This window comes from Scyliorhinus torazame, chromosome 2 (genome assembly GCF_047496885.1).
Source record: "Scyliorhinus torazame isolate Kashiwa2021f chromosome 2, sScyTor2.1, whole genome shotgun sequence".
Lineage (NCBI taxonomy): Eukaryota > Metazoa > Chordata > Chondrichthyes > Carcharhiniformes > Scyliorhinidae > Scyliorhinus > Scyliorhinus torazame.
The window spans coordinates 397,347,119-397,364,587 of NC_092708.1; the positions used below are offsets into that span (position 1 = coordinate 397,347,119).

The 17,469-nt window shown below is 52.7% G+C and overlaps 1 protein-coding gene across 4 annotated transcripts in view; it reads left to right on the forward strand.

Moving 5' to 3' along the window:
• The window catches only part of esr2a (estrogen receptor 2a), a 745,646-nt gene that overhangs the window by 426,986 nt on the left and 301,191 nt on the right, over window positions 1–17,469 (forward strand). For all 4 annotated transcript variants that reach the window (XM_072494274.1, XM_072494258.1, XM_072494265.1 and 1 more), the window contains exon 3: window positions 2,979–3,145. In XM_072494274.1, the coding sequence (XP_072350375.1) occupies window positions 2,979–3,145 (167 nt within the window). The remainder of the gene's footprint in view (window positions 1–2,978; window positions 3,146–17,469) is intronic.

Genomic DNA, 17,469 nt, shown 5'->3' on the forward strand with positions numbered 1-17,469 from the left:
CGCACAGTCAGAGGATCAGTACTGAGGGAGTGCCACACTGTCAGAGGGTCAGTACTGAGGGAGTGCTGCACTGTCAGAGGATCAGTACTGAGGGAGTGCTGCACTGTCAGAGGATCAGTACTGAGGGAGTGCTGCAGTGTCAGAGAGTCAGTACTGAGGGAGTGCCGCACTGTCAGAGGGTCAGTACTGAGAGAGTGCCGCACTGTCAGAGGGTCAGGACTGTGGGAGTGCTGCACTGTCAGAGGGTCAGTACTGAGGGAGTGCCGCACTGTCAGAGGGTCAGTACTGAGGGAGTGCTGCACTATCAGAGGGTCAGTAATGAGAGAGCGCTGCACTGTCAGAGGGTCAGTACTGAGGGAGTGCAGCACTGTCAGAGGATCAGTACTGAGGGAGTGCTGCACTGTCAGAGGATCAGTACTGAGGGAGTGCTGCACTGTCAGAGGATCAGTACTGAGGGAGTGCTGCAGTGTCAGAGAGTCAGTACTGAGGGAGTGCCGCACTGTCAGAGGGTCAGTACTGAGAGAGTGCCGCACTGTCAGGGGGTCAGGACTGTGGGAGTGCTGCACTGTCAGAGGGTCAGTACTGAGGGAGTGCCGCACTGTCAGAGGGTCAGTACTGAGGGAGTGCTGAACTATCAGAGGGTCAGTAATGAGAGAGCGCTGCACTGTCAGAGGGTCAGTACTGAGGGAGTGCTGCACTGTCAGAGTGTCAGTACTGAGGGAGTGCTGCACTGTCAGAGGGTCAGTACTGAGGGAGTGCTGCACTGTCAGAGGGTCAGTACTGAGAGAGCGCTGCACTGTCAGAGGGTCAGTACTGAGGGAGTGCTGCACTGTCAGAGGGTCAGTACTGAGGGAGTGCTGCACTGTCAGAGGGTCAGTACTGAGGGAGTGCTGCACTGTCAGAGGGTCAGTACTGAGGGAGTTCTGCACTGTCAGAGGGTCAGTACTGAGGGAGTGCTGCACTGTCAGAGGGTCAGTACTGAGGGAGTGCTGCACTGTCAGAGGGTCAGTACTGAGGGAGTGCTGCACTGTCAGAGGGTCAGTACTGAGGGAGTGCTGCACTGTCAGAGGGTCAGTACTGAGGGAGTGCTGCACTGTCAGAGGGTCAGTGCTGAGGGAGAGCTGCACTGTCAGAGGGTCAGTACTGAGGGAGTGCTGCACTGTCAGAGGGTCAGTACTGAGGGAGTGCTGCACTGTCAGAGGGTCAGTACTGAGGGAGTGCCGCACTGTCAGAGGGTGAGTACTGAGGGAGTGCTGCACTGTCAGAGGATCAGTACTGAGGGAGTGCTGCACTGTCAGAGGGTCAGTGCTGAGGGAGAGCTGCACTGTCAGAGGGTCAGTACTGAGGGAGTGCTGCACTGTCAGAGGGTCAGTACTGAGGGAGCGCCGCACTGCCAGAGGCTCTGTACTGAGGGAGCGCCGCACTGCCAGAGGGTCAGTACTGAGGGAGTGCTGCACTGCCAGAGCTTCAGTACTGAGGGAGGGTCACACTGTCAGAGGGTCAGTACTGAGTGAGCGCCGCACTGTCAGAGGGTCAGTACTGAGGGAGTGCCGCACTGTCAGAAGGTCAGTACTGAGGGAGCGCCGCACTGCCAGAGGGTCAGTACTGAGGGAGTGCTGCACTGTCAGAGGGTCAGTACTGAGGGAGCGCCGCACTGTCAGAGGGTCAGTACCGAGGGAGTGCTGCACTGTCAGAGGGTCAGTACTGGGGGAGTGCTGCACTGTCAGAGGGTCAGTACTGAGGGAGTGCTACACTGTCAGAGGGTCAGTACTGAGGGGGAGCTGCACTGTCAGAGGGTCAGTACTGAGGGAGTGCAGCACTGTCAGAGGGTCAGTACTGAGGGAGTGCTGCACTGTCAGAGGGTCAGTACTGAGGGAGCGCCGCACTGTCAGAGGGTCAGTACTGAGGGAGTGCCGCACTGTCAGAAGGTCAGTACTGAGGGAGCGCCGCACTGCCAGAGGGTCAGTACTGAGGGAGTGCCGCACTGCCAGAGGGTCAGTACTGAGGGAGTGCTGCACTGTCAGAGGGTCAGTACTGAGGGAGTGCCGCACTGCCAGAGGGTCAGTACTGAGGGAGTGCTGCACTGTCAGAGGGTCAGTACTGAGGGAGTGCCGCACTGTCAGAGGGTCAGTACTGAGGGAGTGACGCACTGCCAGAGGGTCAGTACTGAGGGAGTGCCGCACTGTCAGAGGGTCAGTACTGAGGGAGTGCTGCACTGCCAGAGCTTCAGTACTGAGGGAGTGCCGCACTGCCAGAGGGTCAGTACTGAGGGAGTGCTGCACTGTCAGTGGGTCAGTACTGAGGGAGTGCTGCACTGTCAGAGGGTCAGTACTGAGGGAGTGCTGCACTGTCAGAGGGTCAGTACTGAGGGAACGCTGCACTGTCATGGGGTCAGTACTGAGGGAGTGCCGCACTGTCAGAGGGTCAGTACTGAGGGAACGCTGCACTGTCAGAGGGTCAGTACTGAGGGAGTGCCGCACTGTCAGACGGTCAGTACTGAGGGAGTGCCGCACTGCCAGAGGGTCAGTACTGAGGGAGTGCTGCACTGTCAGAGGGTCAGTACTGAGAGAGTGCTGCACTGTCAGAGGGTCAGTACTGAGGGAGTGCCGCACTGTCAGACGGTCAGTACTGAGGGAGTGCCGCACTGCCAGAGGGTCAGTACTGAGGGAGTGCTGCACTGTCAGAGGGTCAGTACTGAGGGAGCGCCGCACTGTCAGAGGGTCAGTACTGAGGGAGTGCTGCACTGTCAGAGGGTCAGTACTGAGGGAGTGCTGCACTGTCAGAGGGTCAGTGCTGAGGGAGTGCTGCACTATCAGAGGGTCAGTACTGAGAGAGTGCTGCACTGTCAGAGGGTCAGTACTGAGACAGTGCTGCACTGTCAGAGGGTCAGTACTGAGGGAGTGCTGCACTGTCAGAGGGTCAGTACTGAGACAGTGATGAAATGCGGTATATAAATGCAATTTTTTTCTTTTCTCCAGGGAGAATTTGAGAAAAAAACCTCCGGCACCCGGTTCCTCTGTGAACAGCGTCTGCTCGAGGCGGGATGCTCACTTCTGTGCTGTCTGTAATGATTTTGCCTCAGGCTATCACTATGGAGTGTGGTCTTGTGAGGGATGCAAAGCCTTCTTCAAAAGAAGTATTCAAGGTACGAGCTGCTTTGCTGCTTTTTTATGATCCATTTGTTCAGATTATCACAAGTCACCCGGAATGTTGACCTTCATGCCAGCAACCTGGAATAAAAAGGAGGGCTTTCTGACCATACAAATCCTTGGTACATACACCGGTCCCTTTCTGACCACCGCACCTCAAGAAGGATGTATTAAAACATGGAACATTAAAGCGCAGTACAGGCCCTTCGGCCCTCGATGTTGCGCCGACCTGTGAAACCACTCTAAAGCCCATCTACACTATTCCCTTATCGCCCATATGTCTATCCAATGACCATTTAAATGGCCTTAGTGTTGGCGAGTCCACTACTGTTGCAGGCAGGGCATTCCATGCCCTTACTGCTCTCTGAGTAAAGAACCTACCTCTGACATCTGTCCTATATCTATCTCCCCTCAATTTAAAGCTATGTCCCCTCATGCTAGACATCACCGTCTGAGGAAAAAGGCTCTCACTGTCCGCCCTATCCAATCCTCTGATCATCTTGTATGCCTCAATTAAGTCACCTCTTAACCTTCTTCTCTCTAACGAAAACAGCCTCAAGTCCTTCAGCCTTTCCTCATAAGATCTTCCCTCCATACCAGGCAACATTCTGGTAAATCTCCTCTGCACCCTTTCCAATGCTTCCACATCCCTCCTATAATGCGGCGACCAGAATTGCACACAATACTCCAAATGCGGCCGCACCAGAGTGTTGTATAGCTGCAACATGACCTCATGGCTCCTAAACTCAATCCCTCTACCAATAAAAGCTAACACACCGTACGCCTTCTTAACAACCCCCTCAACCTGGGTGGCAACTTTCAGGGATCTATGTACATGGACACCGAGATGTCTTTGCTCATCCACACTGCCAAGAATCTTACCATTAGCCCAGTACTCAGTCTTCCTGTTATTCCTTCCAAAATGGATCACCTCACACTTTTCTGCATTAAACTCCATTTGCCACCTCTCAGCCCAGCGCTGCAGCTTGTCTATGTCCCTCTGTAACTTGTAACATCCGTCTGCACTGTCCACAACTCCACCGACTTTAGTGTCATCTGCAAATTTACTCACCCATCCTTCTACGCCCTCCTCCAGGTCATTTATGAAAATGACAAACAGCAGTGGCCCCAAAACAGATCCTTGTGGTACACCACTAGTAACTGGACTCCAGTCTGAACATTTCCCATCAACCACCACCCTTTGTCTTCTTCCAGCTAGCCAATTTCTGATCCAAACTGCTGAATTACCTGAATCCCATGCCTCCGTATTTTCTGCAGTAGCCTACCATGGGGAACCTTATCAAACGCTTTACTGAAATCCATATACACCACATCAACTGCTTTACCCTCATCCACCTGTTTGGTCACCTTCTCAAAGAACCCTATAAGGTTTGTGAGGCACGACCTACCCTTCACAAAACCATGTTGACTATTTCTAATCAAATTATTCCTTTCCAGATAATTATACATCCTATCTCTTATAAACCTTTCCAAGATTTTTCCCACAACAGAAGTAAGGCTCACTGGTCTATAGTTACCGGGGTTATCTCTACTCCCCTTCTTGAACAAGGGGACAACATTTGCTATCCTCCAGTCTTCTGGCACTATTCCTGGAGACAAAGATGACTTAAAGATCAAGGCCAAAGGCTCAGCAATCTCCTCCCTAGCTTCCCAGAGAATCCTAGGATAAATCCCATCCGGCCCAGGTGACTTATCTATTTTCACACTTTCCAGAATTGCTAACACCTCTTCCTTATGAACCTCAAGCCCTTCTAGTCTAGTAGCCTGAATCTCAGTATTCTCATCGACAACATTGTGGGGCAGCACGGTAGCCTTGTGGATAGCACAATTGCTTCACAGCTCCAGGGTCCCAGGTTCGATTCTGGCTTGGGTCACTGTCTGTGCGGAGTCTGCACATCCTCCCCGTGTGTGCGTGGGTTTCCTCCGGGTGCTCCGGTTTCCTCCCATAGTCCAAAGATGTGCGGGTTAGGTGGATTGGCCATGATAAATTGCCCTTAGTGTCCAAAATTGCCCTTAGTGTTGGGTGGGGTACTGGGTTATGGGGATAGGGTGGCGGTGTTGACCTTGGGTAGGGTGCTCGGTGAGCCGGTGCAGACTCGATGGGCTGAATGGCCTCCTTCTGCACTGTAAATACTATGATAAACATTGTCTTTTTCCTGTGTGAATACTGACAAAAAATATTCATTTAGCACCTCTCCTATCTCCTCGGACTCCAAGCACAACTTCCCACTGCTGTCCTTGACTGGCCCTACTCTTACCCTAGTCATTCTTTTATTCCTGACATATCTATAGAAAGCTTTAGGGTTATCCTTGATCCTACCTGCCAAAGACTTCTCGTGTCCCCTCCTGGCTCTTCTTAGCTCTCTCTTTTGGTTCTTCCTAGCTAACTTGTAACTCTCGAGCGCCCTAACTGAACCTTCATGTCTCATCTTTACATAAGTCTCCTTCTTCCTCTTGACAAGTGTTTGGACTGCTTTAGTAAACCACGGTTCCCTCACTCGACCACTTCCTCCCTGCCTGACAGGTACATACTTATCAAGGACACGCAATAGCTATTCCTTGAACAAGCTCCACATTTCCATTGTGCCCATCCCCTGCAGTTTTCCTCTCCATCCGATGTATCCTAAGTCTTGCCTCATCGCATCATAATTGCCTTTCCCCCAGATATAACTTTTGCCCTGCGGTATATACCTATCCCTTTCCATCACTAAAGTAAACGTAATCGAATTGTGGTCACTATCACCAAAGTGCTCACCTACCTCCAAATCTAACACCTGTCCTGGTTCATTACCCAGTACCAAATCCAATATGGCCTCGCCTCTCGTTGACCTATCTACATACTGTGTCAGGAAACCCTCCTGCACACATTGGACAAAAACGGACCCACCTAATGTCCTCGAACTATAGCATTTCCAGTCAATATTTGGAAAGTTAAAGTCCCCCATAACAACTACCCTGTTGCTTTCGCTCCTATCCAGAATCATCTTTGCAATCCACTCCTCTACATCACTGGAACTTTTCGGAGGCCTATAGAAAACCCCTAACAGGGTGACCTCTCCTTTCCTGTTTCTAACCTCAGCCCATACTACCTCAGTAGACGAGTCCTCATCAAACGTCCTTTCTGCCACCGTAATACTGTCCTTGACTGACAATGCCACCCCTCCCCCTCTATTACCACCTTCCCTGAGCTTACTGAAATATCTAAACCCCGGCACCTGCAACAACCATTCCTGTCCCTGCTCTATCCATGTCTCCGAAATGGCCACAACTTCAAAGTCCCAGGTACCAACCCATGCCGCAAGTTCACCCACCTTATTCCGGATGCTCCCGGCATTGAAGAAGACACACTTTAAACCACCTTCCTGCCTGCCGGTACACTCCTGCAACTTTGAAACCTTACTCATGACCTCACTACTCTCAACCTCCTGTATACTGGAGCTACAATTCAGGTTCCCAAGCCCCTGCTGAACTACTTTAAACCCTCCCGAAGAGCATTAGCAAATTTCCCCCCCCCCAGAATATTGGTACCCCTCTGGTCCAGGTGCAGACCATCCCGTTTGTAGAGGTCCCACCGACCCCAGAATGAGCCCCAATTATCCAGAAATCTGAAACCCTCCCTCCTGCACCATCCCTGAAGCCACGTGTTCAACTCCTCTCTCTCCCTATTCCTCGTCTCGCTATCACGTGGCACGGGTAACAACCCAGAGATAATAACTCTGTTTGTCCTAGTTCTAAGTTTCCACCCTAGCTCCCTGAATTCCTGCCTTACATCCCCATCCCTTTTCCTACCTATGTCGTTGGTACCTATGTGGACCACGACTTGGGGCTGCTCCCCCTTGGTATTAGCCTTGGTGGGGGTGTAGAGCAAATTCAGGGCAATCATAGTGGAGCTAAAATGCTTAAACGTATTAGGAAAGTTTACAGAGAATCAGCTTGTATTATTGTGAGTGTGGAAGATTAATGAGTGGTTAACGCTGAAGGAATTAGACTTTGCTGATAAGAGACACATGTTGGTGAAGTTTTTCACCTAGCACTCATCAGGAAAAACACAAGAATGCCAAATTTCAAACGATCGCAACTGTTTATACTACAGGAGAAAGGGCTGCTGATTGGTTGGTATGTGGACTCTCATTGGCCAAGGTGTTGCCATGGAGAGAGCAACAAGGAACTATAGGTTCCCCAAGCTCCCCGGTTATTCAAAAAGGTGCAAAGCTCGACAATATTCCTTTCGTGGGGTCAGTGCACAGAAGCTAATTTCTTTGGTAGCAGGGTGCAGAATGAGGGACTGTCACATCTGCTTGGACATGTTTCTGGAGGTTCATCAATGACCTTCTTCGTTCAATTGGCTCCCCTCCTCCGCTCATGTCCGTCTCCGTGTTTCTGCTCCGCTCGTGTGCCCGCCATCATTCCTCATCTAAAACCTCCATCGTAACTCTCTATTGCCTTCTCCTTCATTTGCTTGGCCGACTTCACCCGAAATGTCCCGGACTATTCACTTTAACCACTGCCTGTGGTAGTGAGTTTCACACTCTCACCACTCTCTGGGTGAACAAGTTACCTCTGAGTTCCTGATTGAAGTTATCGGTGCCCATCTCACATTGACGGCCTCCAGTTAAGCGCTTGATAATTTTAAATATCACGGATATTTAAAGACTGGGAAGGTAGCTCACCCATGGGTAACAAGGGAAATCGGGGATGGTGACAATGCCAAAGTGGAGGCGTATAAATTATCCAGAGAAAGTAGCAAGCCTGAGGACTGGGAGAAATTTAAAATTCAGCAGAGGAGGACAAAGGGTTTAATTCGGAAGGGGAAAATGGAATATGAGAGTAAGCTTACAGCAAACTTAAAAACTGACTGCAAAAACTCCTATAGATATGTGAAGAGAAAAGGACCGGTGAAGACAAATGTAGGTCCCTTAAAGTTAGAATCAGGTGAATTCATAATGGGCAACAAAGAGATGGTGGACCAGTTGAACAATTACCTTGGATCTGCCTTCACTGAGGAGGACACAAATAATCTTTCAGAAATACTGGGAAACAGAGGGTCCAGCATGAAGGAGGAACTGAAGGAAATCCTTATTAGTCAGGAAATTGTAGCTGGGAAATTGATGGGATGAAAACCCCTGAGTCCCCAGGTCCATTTACTCTGCATCATTTCTGGCCTCGGGTCACTATCTGTGTGGAGTTTGCACGTTCTCCCCGTGTCTGCGTGGGTTTCCTCCGGGTGCTCCGGTTTCCTCCCACAGTCCAAAGATGTGTGGTTGAGTGGATTGGCCTTGCTAAATTGCCCATAGTGTCCAAAAGGTTGGATGGGTTACGGGGATAGTGTGGAGGTGTGGGCTTATCATACAATTTACAGTGCAGAAGGAGGCCATTCGGCCCATCGAGTCTGCAATGGCTCTTGGAAAGAGCACCCTACCCAAGGTCAACACCTCCACCCTATCCCCATAACCCAGTGACCCCACCCAACACCAAGAGCAACTTTGGACACTAAGGGCAATTTATCATGGCCAATCCACCTAAACCGCACATCTTTGGACTGTGGGTGGAAACCGGAGCATCCGGAGGAAACCCACGCGGACACGGGGAGGATGTGCAGACTCCGCACAGACAGTAACCCAAGCCGGAATCGAACCTGGGACCCTGGAGCTGTGAAGCAATTGTGCTATCCACAATGCTACCGGGCTTGAGTGGGGTGCTCTGTCCAAGGGCTGGTGCAGACTCGATGGGCCGAATGGCCTCCTTCTGCACTGTAAATCCTGTGATCCTATGATCCCAGAGTCCTTAAGGAAGTGGCCCGAGAAATAGTGGACATATTGGTGATCATTTTCCAGCATTCTATCGACTCTGGAAGAGTTCCAATGGATTGGAGGGTAGTTAATGTAACCCCACTTTTCAAAAAAGGAGGGAGAGAGAAAACGGGAATGATAGACGGGTTAGCCTGACATCGGTAGTGGGGAAAATGCTGGAGTCAATCATTAAGGATGAAATAACAGCATTTGGAAGGTGGGGACAGGATCGGTCCAAGTCAGCATGGATTCACTAAAGGAAAATCATGTTTGACAAATCTTCTGGAATTTTTTGAGGATGTGACCAGTAGAGTGGACGAGGGTGACCAGTGGATATTGTGTATCTGGACTTTCAAAAGGCTTTTGACAAGGTGCCACACAAGAGATTAGTGAGCAAAATTAAAGCTCATGGTATTGGGGGTAATATATTGATGTGGATAGAGAACTGGTTGGCAGACAGGAAGCAGAGAGTGGGAATAAACAGGTCCTTTTCTGAGTGGCAGGCAGTGACTAGTGGGATACAGCAGGGTACTGCTGGGTTCAGTTCTGGAACCCCAGTTGTACACTCCATACATTAATGATCTGGACAAAGGAATCTCCAAATTTGCAGATGACACTAAGCTGGGTGGCAGTGTGTGCTGTGAGCAGGATGCAGAGAGGCTGCAGGGTGACTTGGACAGGCTGGCTGAGTGGGCAAATACTTGGCAAATGCAATATCATGTGGGTAAATGTGGGGTTATCCACTTTGGTGGCAAAAAACAGGAAGGCAGATTATTATCTGAATGGGGGCAGTTTAGGAAAAGGGGAAGTGCACCGAGACCTGGGTGTGATGGTGGAACAGTCGCTGAAGGTTGGCGTGCGGGTACAGCAGGCGGTGAGGAAAACTAATGGCACGCTGGCCTTCATAGCGAGAGGATTTGAGTATAGGAGTAGGATGTCTTGCTGCAGTTATACAGGGCCTTGGTGAGGCCACACCTTGAGTATTGTGTGCAGTTTTGGTCTCCTAGTTTGAGGAAGGACATTCTTGCTGTTGAGGGTGTCCAGCGAAGGTTCACCAGACTAATTCCTGGGGTGGCAGGACTGACACATGAAGAAAGGCTGGATCGACTGGGCTTGTACTCACTGGAGTTTAGAAGAATGAGAGGGGATCTCATAGAAACATCTAAAACCCTGTTGGGACTGGACAGACTAGATGCAGGAAGAATGTTCCCGATGTTGGGGATGTCCAGAACTAGGGGTCACAGCCTAAGAATAACAGGTCGGCGCAACATCGAGGGCCGAATGGCCTGTACTGCGCTGTTATGTTCTAAGAATAAGGGGTAAGCCATTCAGGACTGTGATGAAGAAGAACTTCTCTCAGAGAGATGTGAACTTGCGGCATTCTCTCCCACAGAAAGCTGTTGGGGCCGGTTTGTTGGATATATTCAAGAGGGAGCCGGACGTGGTCCTTGCAGCTAAAGGGATTAAGGTGGTATGGGGAGAGAGCGGGAGTGGGATACTGAATTTGCATGGTCAGCCATGAGCATATTGAATGGTGGTGCAGGCTCGAGGGGCCGAACGGTCTACTGAACCTATTTTCTATGTTTCCACCTTAACCACAGAATTGTTACGATACCTAAGAAGGCCTTTCAGCCCATTGAGTTTTAACCAGGTCTACAAACGAGTATTGTAACTTAGTGCTATCCCCCTGCCTTGCCCCGTACCCCCAAACGTTTTCGCTTCAAATAATCAAGCAATGCTGAAAGACTCCATCGAACCTGCCCCCTCCACACTCCCAGGCCGCACATTCCAGACCCCGACCACTCGCTGGGTGAAGAAGTTTGTTCTCACATCACATTTGCTTCTTTTGCAAATCACTTAAAATCTGTGCCCTCTCGTTCTTGTTCCCTTTTACCAGCAGGAACCGTTTCTCTCCGTCTACTCTGTCCAGCCCCCTCATTATTTTCAACATCTCTATCAAATCTCCTCTTAGCCTTCCTCTCTCCCAAGGAGAACAGTCCCAACCTCTCCAATATATCCTCATGGCTGAAGCTTCTCATCCCTGGGACCATTCCTGTAAACCTCTCCCATCCCTGGGACCATTCCTGTAAACCTCTCCCATCCCTGGGACCATTCCTGTAAACCTCTCCCATCCCTGGAACCATCCCTGTAAACCTCTCCCATCCCTGGAACCATCCCTGTAAACCTCACCCACCCCTGGGACCATTCCTGTAAACCTCTCCCATCCCTGGAACCACCCCTGTAAACCTCTCCCATCCCTGGAACCATTCCTGTAAACCTCTCCCATCCCTGGAACCATTCCTGTAAACCTCTCCCATCCCTGGAACCATTCCTGTAAACCTCTCCCATCCCTGGAACCATCCCTGTAAACCTCTCCCATCCCTGGAACCATTCCTGTAAACCTCTCCCATCCCTGGAACCATTCCTGTAAACCTCTCCCATCCCTGGAACCATCCCTGTAAACCTCACCCATCCCTGGGACCATTCCTGTAAACCTCTCCCATCCCTGGGACCATTCCTGTAAACCTCTCCCATCCCTGGGACCATCCCTGTAAACCTCTCCCATCCCTGGAACCATTCCTGTAAACCTCTCCCATCCCTGGGACCATTCCTGTAAACCTCTCCCATCCCTGGGACCATTCCTGTAAACCTCTCCCATCCCTGGGACCATTCCTGTAAACCTCTCCCATCCCTGGAATCGTCCCTGTAAACCTCTCCCATCCCTGGGACCATCCCTGTAAACCTCTCCCATCCCTGGAACCATTCCTGTAAACCTCTCCCATCCCTGGGACCATTCCTGTAAACCTCTCCCATCCCTGGAACCATTCCTGTAAACCTCTCCCATCCCTGGAACCATCCCTGTAAACCTCTCCCAGCCCTGGGACCATTCCTGTAAACCTCTCCTGCACTCTCGCTAATTGACTCACATCCTTCCTCTCGTGTGGCACCCAGAACTGTACACAATATTCCAGCTGAGGTCTAACTAGTGTCTTGTATAAATTCAGCATAACCTCCTTGCTCTTGTGCTCTATAACCCTTATTGATAAAGCTCAGAATACTCTATGCTTTATTAACTGCCCTCTCCACCTGTCCTGCCACCTTCAATGATCTATACACACATATACCCAGGTCCCTCTGCTGCTGCACACCTTAAGAATGTTGCCCCTTGTTTTATATTGTCTGCCCATGTTCTTCCTAACAAAATGCGCACCTCACTTCTATGCATTGAACATCATCTGCCCCCTCTCTGCCCACTCCACCAACATATCTATGTCCTTTTGAAGTTTTACCCTATCCTCCTCGCAGTTTACGATTGTTCTGAGTTTTGTATCATCCTCACACTCATCAGTTCCTCAGGGAGGGTAGGAAAATCATCCTCCGAGCATCTGCTATCTCCTCCATGACCTCCTTCAGTCGCCTCGGAAACAATACATCTGGCCCTGGCGACTTAGCAACTTTCAAGGATTCCAATCCTTCGAGTACTTCCTCTCTCTTTAGGATTATCCCATCCAATATCTCACAGTGTTCCTCCTGGACGACTATATCTGCATCGCCCATTCCTTTGTTAACGCCGAGACAAAATATTCATTTAAACCCCTTCCCACAGCCTCTGCATCGACACACAAGTCCCCCTCTTCATCTCTCGAATTCTTCTTATATTCATTCAGAGGATGTGGGTGTCGCTGGCTGGGCCCAGCATTTATTGCTCATCCCTGAGGGCAGTTAACAGTCATCCACATTGCTGTGGGTCTGGAGTCACGTGTAGGCCAGACCGGGTAAGGACGGCCGATTCCCTTCCCTGAAGGACATTAGTGAACCGGGTAGGTTTTTACAACAATCAACAATGATTTATATTCAATTAAAATGTCACCATCTGCCCTCGTGGGATTTGACCCCTATCCCCAGAGCGTTACCCTGGGTCTCTGGATTGCTAGTCCAGTGATAATCCCCCTACGCCACTGCCTCCCCATTGATATATTGGTGAAACATCTTTGGCTTTTCTTTAACTTTACTCGCTAATCTTATTTCTTGCTCTCTCTTTGATTTAGTACCAGCCTCCCCGAACAGGCGCCGGAATGTGGCGACTAGGGGCTTTTCACAGTAACTTCATTTGAAGCCTACTTGTGACAATAAGCAAATTTTATTTCATTTCATTTCCTTATTTCCTTTTTCACATCGTCCCTGCACTCCCTATACTCGTCTAGGCTGTCTGCAGTGCTTAGTGTGCCTACCGTAGCCTTTCCTTTTCTGTTTAACCTTAAAAATAGATTTATGTTTCTTTAATAAACATTACGTTCTGTTTTCTGTCATCCAAGAATAGATGAGCACTTAGTATGGTCATCCCCATTAGTACGTGGCGTGAAATTACACACTTGTCGTTTACAATACGGTCCAAATAATATTTACTAAGGAGCTGATAAGCTGCCACTCACGCCAGATGGAGATATATTCAACAAACAAATTTAATTCGATACAGTTTAAACGTTCAATTAGAATAAATTTGTTCATTGTTTTTAGTAGATTTTTGAGGTGATATTGAAACAGTCGCTGTTTATCAACGGTTACATCAGATTTCTCTGTTCACTGATCTTTTCGGCTGTTAGAAGGATCCCATTGGCTTTCCAGTTGTCTCTGAAATGCACTCTCAGGAATGTCTGCACATCCCCCGTCTGCACATTCTCCGTCTGCACATCCCCGTCTGCACATCCTCCGTCTGCACATCCTCCGTCTGCACATCCCCGTCTGCACATCCTCCGTCTGCACATCCTCCGTCTGCACATTCTCCGTCTGCACATCCCCGTCTGCACATCCTCCGTCTGCACATCCTCCGTCTGCACATCCCCCGTCTGCACATCCCCGTCTGCACATCCCCCGTCTGCACATCCCCGTCTGCACACACTCCGTCTGCACACCCTCCGTCTGCACACCCTCTGTCTGCACATCCCCCGTCTGCACATCTCCGTCTGCACACCCTCCGTCTGCACACCCTCTGTCTGCACATCCCCCGTCTGCACATCCCCCGTCTGCACATCCTCCATCTGCACACCCTCTGTCTGCACATCCCCCGTCTGCACATCCTCCGTCTGCACATTCTCCGTCTGCACATCCCCCGTCTGCACATCCCCCGTCTGCACATCCTCCGTCTGCACATCCCCGTCTGCACATCCCCCGTCTGCACATCCCCCGTCTGCACATCCCCGTCTGCACATCCCCCGTCTGCACATCCCCGTCTGCACATCCTCCGTCCGCACATCCCCGTCTGCACATCCCCGTCTGCACATCCCCCGTCTGCACATCTCCGTCTGCACATTCTCCGTCTGCACATCCCCCGTCTGCACATCCCCCGTCTGCACATTCTCCGTCTGCACATTCTCCGTCTGCACATTCTCCGTCTGCACATCCCCCGTCTGCACATCCCCGTCTGCACATCTCCCGTCTGCACATCCTCCGTCTGCACATCCCCGTCTGCACACCCTCCGTCTGCACACCCTCCGTCTGCACATCCTCCGTCTGCACACCCTCTGTCTGCACATCCCCCGTCTGCACATCCCCCGTCTGCACATCTCCGTCTGCACATTCTCCGTCTGCACACCCTCTGTCTGCACATCCCCCGTCTGCACATCCTCCGTCTGCACATTCTCCGTCTGCACATCCCCCGTCTGCACATCCCCCGTCTGCACATCCTCCGTCTGCACATCCCCGTCTGCACATCCCCCGTCTGCACATCCCCCGTCTGCACATCCCCGTCTGCACATCCTCCATCTGCACATCCCCCGTCTGCACATCCCCCGTCTGCACATCCCCCGTCTGCACATCCCCCGTCTGCACATCCTCCGTCTGCACATCCCCGTCTGCACATCCCCCGTCTGCACATCCCCCGTCTGCACATCCCCGTCTGCACATCCCCGTCTGCACATCCTCCATCTGCACATCCTCCATCTGCACATCCCCCGTCTGCACATCCCCCGTCTGCACATCCCCCGTCTGCACATCCCCGTCTGCACATCCCCGTCTGCACATTCTCCGTCTGCACACCCTCTGTCTGCACATCCCCCGTCTGCACATCCCCCGTCTGCACATCCCCGTCTGCACATTCTCCGTCTGCACACCCTCTGTCTGCACATCTCCGTCTGCACATTCTCCGTCTGCACACCCTCTGTCTGCACATCCCCCGTCTGCACATCCTCCGTCTGCACATTCTCCGTCTGCACATCCCCCGTCTGCACATCCCCCGTCTGCACATCCTCCGTCTGCACATCCCCGTCTGCACATCCCCCGTCTGCACATTCTCCGTCTGCACATTCTCCGTCTGCACATCCCCCGTCTGCACATCCCCGTCTGCACATCCCCCGTCTGCACATTCTCCGTCTGCACATTCTCCGTCTGCACATTCTCCGTCTGCACATCCCCCGTCTGCACATCCCCGTCTGCACATCCCCCGTCTGCACATCCCCGTCTGCACATCCCCCGTCTGCACATCCTCCATCTGCACATCCCCCGTCTGCACATCCCCGTCTGCACACCCTCCGTCTGCACATCCTCCGTCTGCACACCCTCTGTCTGCACATCCCCTGTCTGCACATCCCCCATCTGCACATCCTCCGTCTGCACATCCCCCGTCTGCACATCCCCGTCTGCACACCCTCCGTCTGCACATCCTCCGTCTGCACACCCTCTGTCTGCACATCCTCCGTCTGCACATCCCCCGTCTGCACATCCCCGTCTGCACATCCCCCGTCTGCACATCCCCCGTCTGCACATCCCCGTCTGCACATCCCCCGTCTGCACATTCTCCGTCTGCACATCCCCCGTCTGCACATCCTCCGTCTGCACATCCCCGTCTGCACATCCCCCGTCTGCACATTCTCCGTCTGCACATCCCCGTCTGCACATCCTCCGTCTGCACATCCTCCGTCTGCACATCCCCCGTCTGCACATCCCCCGTCTGCACATCCCCCGTCTGCACACCCTCTGTCTGCACATCCCCCGTCTGCACATCCCCCGTCTGCACATCCTCCGTCTGCACATCCCCCGTCTGCACACCCTCCGTCTGCACATCCCCCGTCTGCACATCCCCCGTCTGCACATCCTCCGTCTGCACACCCTCCGTCTGCACACCCTCTGTCTGCACATCCCCCGTCTGCACATCCCCCGTCTGCACATCCTCCGTCTGCACATCCCCCGTCTGCACATTCTCCGTCTGCACATTCTCCGTCTGCACATCCCCCGTCTGCACATCCCCCGTCTGCACATCCCCCGTCTGCACATCTCCGTCTGCACATCTCCGTCTGCACACCCTCCGTCTGCACATCCTCCGTCTGCACATCCCCCGTCTGCACATCCTCCGTCTGCACATCCCCCGTCTGCACATCTCCGTCTGCACACCCTCCGTCTGCACACCCTCCGTCTGCACACCCTCCGTCTGCACATCCTCCGTCTGCACATCCTCCGTCTGCACATCCCCTGTCTGCACATCCCCCGTCTGCACATCCCCCGCCTGCACATCCCCGTCTGCACATCCCCCGTCTGCACACCCTCCGTCTGCACATCCTCCGTCTGCACATCCTCCGTCTGCACATCCTCCGTCTGCACATCCCCCGTCTGCACATCCTCCGTCTGCACATCCTCCGTCTGCACATCCCCCGTCTGCACATCCTCCGTCTGCACATCCCCGTCTGCACATCCCCGTCTGCACATCCCCCGTCTGCACATCCCCCGTCTGCACATTCTCCGTCTGCACATTCTCCGTCTGCACATCCCCGTCTGCACATCCCCCGTCTGCACATCCCCCGTCTGCACATCCCCCGTCTGCACATTCTCCGTCTGCACATCCTCCGTCTGCACACCCTCCGTCCGCACATCCCCCGTCTGCACATCCCCCGTCTGCACATCCCCCGTCTGCACATCCCCGTCTGCACATCCCCGTCTGCACATTCTCCGTCTGCACATCCCCCGTCTGCACATCCCCCGTCTGCACATCCCCCGTCTGCACATCCCCCGTCTGCACATCCTCCGTCTGCACACCCTCCGTCTGCACATCCCCGTCTGCACACCCTCCGTCTGCACATCCCCCGTCTGCACATCCCCCGTCTGCACATCCCCCGTCTGCACATCCTCCATCTGCACACCCTCCGTCTGCACATCCCCCGTCTGCACATCCCCCGTCTGCACATCCCCGCCTGCACATCCCCCGTCTGCACACCCTCCGTCTGCACATCCCCGTCTGCACATCCCCCGTCTGCACATCCCCGTCTGCACATCCTCCATCTGCACATCCCCCGTCTGCACATCCCCCGTCTGCACATCCTCCATCTGCACATCCTCCGTCTGCACATCCCCCGTCTGCACATCCCCCGTCTGCACATCCTCCGTCTGCACATCCCCCGTCTGCACATCCCCCGTCTGCACATCCCCGTCTGCACATCCCCCGTCTGCACATCCCCCGTCTGCACACCCTCCGTCTGCACACCCTCTGTCTGCACATCCTCCGTCTGCACATCCCCGTCTGC